Source organism: Hibiscus syriacus, unplaced genomic scaffold (assembly GCF_006381635.1).
Source record: "Hibiscus syriacus cultivar Baekdansim isolate YM2019G1 unplaced genomic scaffold, ASM638163v2 tig00000340_pilon, whole genome shotgun sequence".
In the NCBI taxonomy this organism is placed as follows: domain Eukaryota; kingdom Viridiplantae; phylum Streptophyta; class Magnoliopsida; order Malvales; family Malvaceae; genus Hibiscus; species Hibiscus syriacus.
In genome coordinates, this window is record NW_024061783.1 from 658,100 (window position 1) to 670,632 (window position 12,533).

General features: G+C 38.1%; 1 protein-coding gene and 1 long non-coding RNA gene across 2 annotated transcripts; both read right to left on the reverse strand.

Annotated features, from left to right (window-relative positions):
* Positions 1–5,293: 5,293 nt before the first annotated feature.
* On the reverse strand, positions 5,294–5,771 carry LOC120200891. Its single transcript, XR_005523609.1, has 3 exons — positions 5,704–5,771; positions 5,493–5,591; positions 5,294–5,356 (listed from the first exon to the last, which is right to left on the reverse strand). It is a non-coding gene; the product is annotated as an uncharacterized LOC120200891 (long non-coding RNA).
* Positions 5,772–6,332: 561 nt separating this feature from the next.
* On the reverse strand, positions 6,333–10,040 carry LOC120181203 (probable serine/threonine-protein kinase SIS8). Its single transcript, XM_039186403.1, has 7 exons — positions 9,743–10,040; positions 8,870–8,919; positions 8,342–8,782; positions 8,071–8,174; positions 7,635–7,750; positions 6,717–7,549; positions 6,333–6,605 (listed from the first exon to the last, which is right to left on the reverse strand). The coding sequence occupies exons 1-7, from the start codon at positions 10,038–10,040 to the stop codon at positions 6,333–6,335; spliced, it is 2,115 nt and encodes a 704-aa protein (XP_039042334.1).
* Positions 10,041–12,533: the final 2,493 nt, after the last annotated feature.

Sequence of the window (12,533 nt, forward strand, 5' to 3'; positions counted from 1 at the left end):
AACAAATTGGTAATCAGAGCTGAGTTCTGTGATCCAAACCATTTTTCACGCTGGGAAAGACAAGAAAGATGCAAAAGACTGGAACCATTGAGGTACCAGAACAAGCAGCAGAAGTGAAGGAAGAGACCTTACCATGGTGGGGGGGCAGAAAGCAGAGCTGGAGGGAAGGATACAGACCTTGGAGGAAGGAATGACTGAGAACCGGGGATATTTGCAGAGAATCCTACAGCTGGTCAATCAAGCAGCTGAGGAAAAAGACTCACCTCAGTCAGCAAGAAGTCATCCACCAAAGCTGAAAAACAAAACAGAGGTGAAGGTAAACAACCATGTTTAGTTACAGTTCTTAGTGAGCATGAGAAGTATACTTTTAGACCTAATGAACGGGGATATTAGCTGATAAACCTGCGGGGTCTACTGATCTTCTACCTTTAATCAGAAATTGCAAGAGAAAATATTATGGGCAGTTCTAGTGAGGTTAAGTAGACAGTAAAGGTTTATTTGGGAGTTCAGGGCTTATGTTACCTCGACCTAAATTAGAACTACAGATGTTTGATGGTAGTAATCCCAGAGGATGGGTGAGAAAATGCCAAAAATACTTAATCTTTTTGGAGTCCCTGAGGAACAAAAATTGGATGTGGCTGCAATGTATTTGATGGGGAAGGCTGTGACATGGTTTGATGGCTATATTTGCAGAAGCATAGAGTGACTTGGCATGAATTTGAGGCTGATTTGTGTCATAGATTTTGTGACAAAACTATTCAGATATCATTGAAGAATTTAATAAGTTAATGCAAAGGGTAGTGTAGAAGAATATCAAGAAAAGTTGAAGAGTTAAGACCCTATTTGCTACAACAGCATATGCATTTAGGGGAAGATTATTTTGTTTCCAGTTTCATTAGTGGTCTGAAGGAGGAATTGAAACATAAGGTGAAGGTGTTGGAGCCCAGAAATCTGTCTGAGGCTTACAGGCAGGCCAAACTTTATGAGTTGGCTAATGAGATGGAAGGAAAGAAGTATAAATATTCTCAAAAACTTTTTCCTTATACTTCTTCAGGTGGTCAACAGAACAGTGGGACTAAAAGTTGCAGCCTAAGACAACTCTTCCAAATTCGAATACAAGGCAGAGTTTACTGGAATATAGAAGAGCAAATATCTGTGTTTTAAATGTGGGGAAAAATTTACTCCTGGACATCAGTGCAAAGTTAGACAGTTGAACAATATGGAAGAGGAAGAAGATTCTGCTGATCAGGAATTGACAGAAGGAGAAAATGGAGAAGGGAATGATGTAGCTAAAGAAGCACTGGAAATTTCTATCAATGCTATTACAGGTAATGTGGGGCACACTACCTTGAGAATTCAGGGTTTTATCAGAGGAAAACCAATTAATGTGCTAATTGATAGTGGAAGCACACATAGTTTTGTGACTCCTAGGTGGGCCAAAGAAGGAGTGGAACTTGTTCAGACTCAACCATTAGTTATTACAGTAGCTAATGGGGAGAAGCTATTCAGTACTGCCAAAAGTATCAAGTAGTTGGAAGATGCAAGGCTATGAATTTCAGCATGATTTTAGAGTTTTGTCTTTAGGGGGCAGTGATATGGTACTGGGAGTGGACTGGATGGAAGAGTTTAGTCCTATAATGATGGATTTCAAAGCCAAGACAATTAGTTTGAAAAGGATGGAAGACTGTTATGATTAGAGGAACTCAGAAATTGCCAACCATCAAAACCATCTCAGGTGAAAAATTACAGAAGTTAGTGGAGAAGGATACTGAAATAAATGGAGAAATCTATTTGTGAATGCTGAAGTGGAGGAAAGTAAAATTCCTCTATCTTTACAGATTTATTAGAAGAGTTCCAGGAAGTGTTTGAGGAACCTAAAGGGATGCCTCCAAGCAGAAGACATGATCATGCCATTGTTCTGAAACAGGGGACAGCCAGTCAATTTAAGACCCTATAGATTTGCTCATCATCACAAGACTGAAGTTGAAAACAGATTGCACAATGTTAGCTCATCTATCATACAAGTGAGTAAGAGTCCTTTGCTTCTCCTTGTTACTTATTAGAAAAAAGATGGAACTTGGAGGTTTGTGTGGACTATAGGCAGCTTAACTCTTATACAGTTAAGAATAAATCCTATTCCTATAGTAGAAGACTTATTAGATGAATTACATGGGCTAAATTCTTTTCAAAGATTGATTTGAGATCTGGTTATTGGCAAATTCGGATTAAAGAGGAGGATGTTCATAAAACTGCTTTTAGAACTCATCAAGGGCACTATGAATTTAAAGTTATGCCTTTTGGCCTGACTAATGCCCCAGCTACTTTTCAAGCTTTGATGAATGACTTGTTTGGAGCATATTTGAGGAGGTTGTTCTTGTGTTTTTTGATGATATTCTGATTTACAGTTCCAGTATGATAGAGCATAAAAATCATTTAAGAGTGGTGTTGGAAATTCTGTTGAAGAATAGTTTGTATGCCAAAAGAGTAAATGCTTTTTTGGCCAACAGCAAGTAGAGTATTTGGGACATTTAATTTCAGCTAAGGGAGTAGCAACTGACCTGAAAAATAAAGGCTATGCAACAGTGGCCTTTACCTAAAACCTAAAAGCTTTGAGAGGATTTTTGGTTTGACAGGGTATTATAGAAAATTTATCAAAGGGTATGGAGAATTGAGTAAACCCTTGACTAATATGTTGAAAAAGGAAGGATTTCATTGGTCTCCAGAGGCTAAATTATCTTTTGAGAATTTAAAAAGGGTTATGTGTGAAGCTCCAGTTTTGGTTTTACCAAATTTTGAGCAGAATTTTTTTTTGGAAACTGATGCTAGTTCCAGGGGCATTGGGGCTGTTTTATCTCAAGCAGGAAGGCCTATAGCTTATTTAAGTAAGGCTTTGGGGCCAAAGCATGCATACCTCTCTATCTATGAAAAGGAATACTTGGCCATCCTAATGGCAGTATCCCATTGGAGGCATTATTTGGAAAGTGGCTCATTTGTGATTAAAATAGATCATGAACCCCTAAAACACTTATTAGAACAAAAGCTGACTACTACAATCCAAAAGAAAGGTCTGACTAAGTTACTTGGATTGGATTATACAATTCAGTACAGGAAAGGCAAAACAATAAGGTGGCAGATGCACTTTCTAGACAGCGATTGGATTCTGGGGAATTTTTGCAAATGGGGTTACTGTTGTAATTCCTACTTGGAGACAGGATATTGAGCAGAGTTATGAAGGGGATCTACTAGCTCAAGAGAAGATTCCTATTTTACTTATTCAGCCTGACAAGATTGAGAATTGGAAGAGAATTAAAGGAGTTTTATACTTCAAAGACAGAATTTATGTGGGCAGCAAAGGAGATCTCAGGCAGAAAATTATGGTGGCTTCACATGATTTACCACAAGGGGGTCATTCAGGTATTCAAGCTACTTATCAGAGGGTTAAAGCTTATTTTTATTGGCCAAAGATGAAGCTTATGATTCAAGAATATCTACAACAATGTGAGGTTTGTCAGAGAACTAAAATTGAACACATTTCTAAGCCAGGTTTACTACAACCTATTCCAGTTCCAAATAATGCATGGGAAGTTATAACAATGGACTTTATTGAAGGGTTGCCACCTTCAACAAAGTACAATTGTATTTTGGTAGTGGTTGACAAATTTACTAAGTATGCTCATTTTATGCCATTGTCACATCCCTACACAGTGGTACAAGTTGCTAAGCTGTATTTGGATCAGGTTTATAAGCTTCATGGTCCTCCTAAGGTAGCTATTTCTGATCGGGACAAGTCTTTTACTAGTCTATTCAGGCAAGAGCTACTTAAACAATTGGGGACAACTACACTTTTCAGTACTGCTTATCATCCAGAGACAGATGGGCAAACTGAGAGACTCAACCAGTGTTTAGAACAGTATCTCAGATGTATGTGTTTTTTAAAACCTACATCTTGGTCAAAGTGGTTAGCCCAAGCAGAATGGTGGTATAACACTAATTACCACTCTGCTATACAAATGACCCCATTTGAAGCCTTATATGGTTATAAGGCACCTCTTCTGAGTTGGTCAGGGGATTCTAGAGTGGATGCAGTACAAACTATGATGCAAGATAGAGAGCAATTTAATGCTTTACTACGTGAACAGCTACTTAAAGCCAGTAACAGAATGAAGCAGATTGTAGATAGGCATCGTACAGAAAGGGATTTTCAGGTTGGAGAGGAAGTTTACCTGAAACTTCAGCCTTACAGACAGACATCAATCGCCTTAAGGAAAAACCTAAAGCTTGCTGCTCGATATTACGGTCCCTACAAAATACAGAAAAAAATTGGTCAGGTTGCGTATCAACTGGAATTGCCAAATGATTCTAAATTACATCCAGTGTTTCATGTTAGCTTATTGAAGAAGAGAATCGGAAAACAGGGACTTATCTTGCTGAATCCTCCTGAAACATCTTCAGATGGTCAATTGAAAATTTACCCAGCAACCGTGTTGAACCGACGCGTGGTGACACGACAGAAGCAGAATGTTACTCAACTGTTGATTCAGTGGAAGAACATGGGACCAAATGATGCAACGTGGGAAGATGCTTCAGTGTTGCAGAACCAGTTTCCCGATTTCGATCCTTGCGGACAAGGATCGTTTGATGGAGGAGGTATTGTCACGATGGAAGGGGAGTTAGGGTTTGAAGGTTTTAATTTGGGGAAAAAATCGAAGAAGGAAGTTGGGGAATCATCAACAGAAAGGGGGAGAGGAGAGAAAGGAATTAGGGATTGAAGGGGATTAGGGATTGAAGTTTTATCTGAAGAGGGAAAGGCAAAAATAAGGACAGGAGAATGGGTCATACGGGATTGGGTATGGGTTAATAAGGTAACTGTGCTTTATTACTTAGACCCAATTAATATATCAGTAGGCTTATGAGTTAAAGGGTGGGGCAGGTCTGGATCTAAGTCAGAAGTGAGGGATGGAAGGGTGAGTCATCATTTTAGACGGTTAATTTGTTAGATTGCTGAATTGCCAGCTGGAGGTACTGTCTATATATAATTGTACCCAGAATCTTTGAGGATTTTATCTTATGAAATGAAAATGCACACTTTCTGTAACCTATTCTCTCTATTTTCTTAAATCCCTAAAAAATTCTTCTATCATTCTATCCTAAACCATAACACATCCATTTAGGCTGCAGTTCAACAACAAACTTTTACTTCAAGAAAAGGATATGATGGATTTGGAGAAACAGGAAAGCAAGACAAAACAAAAAAATCAACATTGAGATTATCATTTACGAATATTACCGTTCCAGCAGTAGGCTTTGAGGATAGGAAAGTATGATGCTTCATGCGTGACAACCCAAAATCACAGACCTGAACAGAGAAGCAAATCGGGGGGAAATTGAGAGGCACCTTTTCTGTAGAAAATAAAGCAATCTGTTAAAGTTGCTTAAATAAACTATAAGCAAAATCAAGATGCTTGGGAAGAATGTAGTTTTGGGATAAGAACCTTTACGACCCAGTTCTTATCAACAAGGAGGTTTGGTGTTTTCAAATCTCGATGCACTATAGTAGGATTGCTTGCGTGCAAATAATTCATTCCTTTTGCCTGCAAATGACAAAAAAGCTCCACTTTAACTATTTGAAAACACATGCAGGGAGAAGCATGGAAGGAAGAGGGTCCGAGTGGGGAAAGTAATTTATGCACTTGTGGTTCCTACCACATCACGAGCCATTCGCATTCTTCTTTTCTCATTGAGTTGAATATTGGATCGATGCAGCAGCTTATACAACTTCCCCTGCATAACGAGGGAGTGGCAAGAAGAAATTAAGACGGGATGACCAACCTTGTCGTTTTAAATTAATCAATTTCTCAATAGAAACCAGATCAACAATAGAGAGATTCAGAAATTTATCTGATTATAAATGAAAACTCAGACCTAGAGAAGGATTCCTCGTTTTCATACACAGAAAAGCACAAGATGCAAGCACCAAGTACCATACATTGCAGTAAATGTATCAAAAACCTGGCATAAGGACAAAACATGGACAACATTCTGATCGGCACAGACTACAGGGTACAAGATTTAAGATTATTTTCAGGATTCATCCTTTAAAACTAGAAGGAAACCAACATGAAGTTCAAAATGGCAGCTACATAGCCCGTGACAAATAAAACAGAATGCAAACAAGGTTCATTTACTCATTTACTAATTATGAAAGATATAAGAGTATGAATAGATACAATTAAACATGAATATAAAGAATTCAAACAGTTAAGCTAGCTTCTCTTCTTAAATCAATAGCACCAAAAAGTAGGCATAACTTATTTCACAATCATAATTTGCAGCTACCCAATCCAGAATACTTGCACCATCCTGTTCAGATAGAATATGAACCATACTGGATTGGCCTCTAGAAGTATGCTAAACTGAATGCCAGTGTAGGCAGAGATACAATATATACTGATAAATGATAGGTTAAGCTGAGATTCGAGAGTAGGATGCACTGTCAAACAGTTAATAGATCTTTTGCTGATTACATTCAGCTTTTCATACTGTCCATCCACTATAAACAGAGAAACCAGGACATCCCGCCAGAATTTGTTTAATTGGATTACAAGCTGTATCACATTAATAATCAAAAAATGTCACCCAAAACTAAAACAAATAATGGAAAGCAGAGCGACGGGCATGTATTAAAATGATCAAGATTTATTGCACTATTATGAAACCTTACCAATACCAATGCGTTCACCAAATTGAAGATTCTCCCATGGAATTTCCCATTCTGAAGCTTCTCTTAGCATAGGGGAAATCTTCTCACTGCGACCATTGCTAGCCGGAAGCAAATCACTATCTGTGGTTTCAATCAATTCCAATGCAGATTCTTTATTGAAACCAGTACCAGAAGTCCTCTGTATTAATTTCTCATCAATGGCCAAGACATTTTCTGGCTGTATTTGGCAAAAACCATTAGCAGAGAAGGAAGACTTACGAACTTGTATCCAATCATCAGCTGAATTACCAAGAAGAAATCCCTCATTTGAAGCATCAGATGTAACTTTAGCATTTATCACATTAGTTTCTAACTCCTTTCGGTGCTTAGTCATTTGCTTTAGCCTCGTATTGGAATTAATATTTTCTGAAGCCTCCATTACAGTGGATACAAGACAATGTTCATTGCTTAACAAATTTGAATTACAGCTAGCAGCATCTACATTTGTCCCTTTCACTACTTGTTTGGGCATACTTTGTTCACTAAGATCCTGAGAACTAATATCCATGAACAAATCTGGAGGAAGTGATGCACCACTCTCCAATAAAACTGCATGCAATTTCTGAGCAAACTCCGGGTCCTTTGCTGCGCTAATAACATACTTTGAAACATTTTTAACCTTTCTCTTTTGCGCTGATGAAGGTTTTTCATGAATGTCAGAAAAGGCATCACTATAGTTAGGTGCTGAGGGAAGAAGCTTCCCAAACTCCTGCTCAGATCTCTCGGCAACATCTCTTCTGGCAAAGTCCCTCCCATCTTCATTTGTCTGACAGATCTTCATTTGCTGCCCTCGTGACACCAATTTTAATTCCCATATTTAAAGCAGCTGAAACTGCCAAATTATCAATTTCTTTGTCAAGTACCAAACACGAACCTTGAGAAGCTTCATTAAAGCCCCTTACATCCAGTGCAGACTTTAGGAGCCGGCAGCTAGGTACTTCAGCAGGAATAAGTGTTCCGGGAGCACCCATCAGATCAATAATATATTCACTGCATTATTTCAGATAATTGTACATCATCAAAACTTGTGCCAACACAAAATAAAAAATTTCACATTGGCCAGAAAACAAAACTGCATAAAGCAGAGGACAGGTTGGCACTAAAAATGATATACAAAGACTTATGTGCATTTAGTATAAAGGGGGAAATATCAACTAAGAACAGGTGCGAACAATTTTTTTAACATGTATGGCAACACGTTGAGGAAATAATTCAAGAAAAAAGGCCCCAATGTGCACAAGTTCTAGAAATGCAGTGGATAGTTACTAAAATCAAAGAAGAATTTCTAGATGTCAGAAGGAGGAAACTACCTTCCATTGTTGATTCTAACCAAGTTCACAGCTTCATCATCTGTACCGGTGTAATAGCTCCCTTTGACGAGCATGCATGGAAGATTAATTCTATCAGCTAGAACCTAAAAGCAGGAGCAGGAAACAATTTCTCTTAAAAAAGATCCAGAGACATTCATCACCAATGCAGGGAAAAATGTAAAAAGTGGCAGGATATTCTGAATAGCTAAAAGGAAAACACAATCCTGTCATAGGCTAATTTTAACATTATGGAAATAAGTTGATTTAAAACCTTAAACAGCAGGGCTCTGTGGAGCGAAAGTCCAACATCAAGTCTTCCCAATGGAAGAATGATACTGTTAAGAGAATTCCGTAACTCAGAACTTCTCAAGGTCCACATTCTCAGCATTTCTTCAGAATCAGCTACTGGACCACCCATTCTGTAAACAACTATTTCAGAAATCTTCTGAATCAAGTCACTCAAAACCAGGCCATGGCCTAAAGCTCGGGACTGCACATATATGTTATACACTCTTTTCTCGAGCTCTTGCAATTCAGGATCAAGCAACCGGTTAACCAATATTACTTCATAATCAACCTTTTCTGAAACTGATACTGCTTGAAGATCAGCCAAAGATGGCATCTTTCCTTCCAGACCAAGCGTTGGTGCAATGTCATACACATCATAAAATCCATCCACAATTTTTTCATTATAGTTTACGACATTGTAGTTCTGCAAATAGCACGCAACATATGAATTAGTTTTCCTTTTTAAAAAGAAAGGGGAATAAAACAATTAATTGGTCCTGACACTTCTCACTGAAGACATGAACAGGAACAGGAACCTTTCAGCCTGTACAGCTAATCCAACTGAGGAAAACCATAACAAAAACTAACATCAACTAGTATTCATATCCATATCAGCATTTCCTAACAATATTCTACCAAAATAATTAAACCAGAAAAATAAAGTAGAATCATAATAACAGGAAAGGAGACACTATATCTACTAATGAAAAATATACTTCTTCTCAAAGAAACATACATGTAAAGTTTATGGAAAGAAACCATCAGGAAAAGAGTTACCCAATTAGCTATAATTAAAAAAGACTCGCATTATATAGCAGAGCTTAAAGATAAAAGGAAAATTTCAAATAATAGAAACACAACCCATAGCTGACAAGTGAACAGAAAAACTTCAAGTAGTAAAAAGATGAGCAATTATTGGATAAAATGAATAAAAACCAAGAAGGAAGTACCGATGCTATATTTAGCAAAACTTCAATTAATAGAAGTAGCAAGATTAATGGCACTTGAGTCTTGACATGCAAATCAAAAACATTTGTAAACAGAAACAATAAAAAGAACTCTTGAACAATTGAGTTTCTTATCAGAATCAATCCAAGAATAATGGAGAATACAAAAGGGAAATAAATAAACATACTAGAAAATATGAAATGCGACCAAATCATATAAGAGGGGGAAAAGGAAGTTGGATATTAAAACCGGTTCAAACAAGAACTGCAATATTCCCGATAACCTATAAATGAATAAAATAGCAATATCTTTCAAATATGTGTAACAAAAAAGAATATATTACCCAATAACGAAGCGAGAATAACTCAATTAAAGCGTTGGCTTCGGGCACGGGGCCGGCGAGGCTAATTCTTTTAGCAGCGTCGATCTGAGGCACTGATCGCCAAAGCCAATTGCATCTGAAACTCTTCTTCCAGTAAATTAAAATCCACCTCATCCCCAGCCTTTCGATCTCCCCCGACCAATTCAATGGCCCCGATTCTCCCCATTGTATCTGAACCAACCAAAGATGCCGAAGAAGAAGAAGACGTCGTCGTTCCTTGTCCCGTCACGTTCGGACTCGGACTCAGACTCGGACTGGAGCTGATCACCGGCTGCACCTCCGCCAATCGTTGGTGCTCATTTAAACCACCGCCGATGTGGAGTTTCCGCAAGAGATGCTTCATTTCCGGCATCGATCATCAACGGTTTTCCGTTCGCCGTTTCTTCTTTTGATTTTTTTTAAATTTTGTTTATTGTTTTTTTTTCGGTGTTTTCTATTTTTGTATTGAATTTTATCTGCAGGCTTAATATGTTAGATTTGTCTAGAAATTAAGTTGACAAGTTAGAAATTTTATCTTGGTTGGTGGTCAACTTATTAGAAATTTCATATTGGTTGGTGGCCAAACTTTGAACATGTGAATTTCATATTTGGTGGCTAACTTGTATACATTGAAAAATTCTTTGGTAGGTGGTCAAACTTTAAACATATTGTTCTTGAAACTCAACTATAAATAGGCCTAAGTATTTCTATTAGAAATCATCCTAAAAATAAGTTCTCTCTTCCTCTTGTATTCTTCATTCTCCCACTTTGGAAATTCCAAATAATTCCATTTGTTGTAATATTGGCGATATAGTGAAGTTATCATCCGGTGTGGTGCCCGAGGAGTAGACGATATTCTCATCGAACCTCGTAAATTTGGTGTGTTCTCTCCTTTATTATTTTTTATTCGGTTCTTTTCCATTGTGTTTCAATATTCAATAGTTTGACATGTTTATCCGCTGTGCAACCTTTGTTGGTTTTAATCTTGACATTTTAGGTCAATTTTAAAACTATGTTCGTGTGGGAAATAACTCGTTTTCCCCAATAATTAGTATCAGAGCTTCGGTTGAGGTTATCCTGGTGGTTCCGTTGCTGAAAAGATACAGTTCGTAATATTGAATATTGTTCGTTAGAATTAAAATGCCAAAATACGGATCAGTTGAGACATCAAGCTCTTCATCTGGACCGGTGAGGAGGGTGATGTCAAATGAAAATTTCTCGGTGGAGTTGTTTGATGGATCCGGTCATTTTGGCATGTGGCAAGGCGAGGTGTTAGACGCTTTATTCCAACAAGGTCTAGACATCGCCATTAAGGAAGAAAAGCCCGAATATATGGAAGGAGAAAGAATGGGGAACAATCAATCGTTTGGAGTGCAGCACGATTCGATCTTGTCTTTCCAGGGAGCAGAAGTATGGCTACAAGAACGAGACTTCTGCAAGTAAGATGTGGAAAGCTTTGGAGGAAAAATTCCTGAAGAAAAGCTCTAAGAATCGTCTCCACATGAAGAAAAGATTGTTCAGATTTGATTATCAACCAGGCACCAGTATGAATGAACACATCACTGCGTTCAATGAGCTAGTGGAAGACTTATTTAGCATGGATGAAACCTTCAAAGATGAAGATTTGACTTTGATGTTGTTGTCATCTCTTCCAGATGAATTTGAGCACCTTGAGACAACGTTACTTCATGGTAAGGATAATGTTACCCTTAAAGATGTAACTGCTGCTTTGTATAGTTATGAACTCAGGAAGAAAACCAAGAAGGAGAGCAAGTACGAAGCAGCAGAGGCCATGGTGGCAAGAGGTCGCTCGAAAAGTCAAAAGCCAAAGTGGAGAGGGAGATCAAAGTCGAAGTCCAGACTGGGAAAAGATGAATGTGCCTTTTGTCATGAGAAAGACCATTGGAAGAAAGATTGTCCGAAGCTGAAGAAGAAAGGAAAAGCTGCTCCAGATGCATGTGTTGCAGAGCATGATGCACATGACTCTGACGTATCATTGGTTGCTTCATCAACAACATTCCATTCCGATGAGTGGATATTAGATTCGGGTTGCACCTATCATATGTCCCCTAATCGGGAGTGGTTCTTCGATTTAGTGGAACTAAATGCAGGAGTTGTTTATATGGGCAATGACAATGCCAGTAAAACTATTGGGATAGGTTCAATTCGATTGAAGAATCAAGATGGATCAACCAGAGTTCTGATGGATGTCTGATACGTGCCCAGTTTAAAGAAAAATCTCATCTCGTTGGGAGCCTTAGAATCCAAAGGCTCAGTAGTCACTATGAGAGATGAAGTTTTAAAAGTCACATATGGCGCACTTGTGATGATGAAGGACATCAGGAAAAATAATTTGTATTACTACCAAGGTAGTACAATTATTGGAGTAGTTGTAGCAGCTTCCGGAGGTGATGATTTGGACGCAACTCAGTTGTGGCATATGCGGTTGGGACATGCTGGAGAGAAATCCTTGCAAATTCTGGCAAATAAAGGATTGTTGAAAGGTGCAAAGGCTTGCAAATTGAACTTTTGCAAGCATTGTGTTCTGGGAAAGCAGAAGAGAGTGAAGTTTGGCACCACTATACATAATACAAAAGGTATTGTAGATTATATTCACTCAGATGTATGGGGTCCTTCAAAGACATCGCCTTTGGGAGGAAACCATTATTTGTAACTTTTGTAGATGACTTTTCCAGAAGAGTTTGGGTGTATCCGATGAAGTCTAAAGATGAAGTGCTTCAAATTTTCCTGAAATGGAAAAATATGATCGAGAACCAGACTGGTAGAAAGATCAAACATCTTAGGACGGACAATGGAGGGGAATATATAAGTGACCCATTCTTTGACGTTTGCCGTGAGTATGATA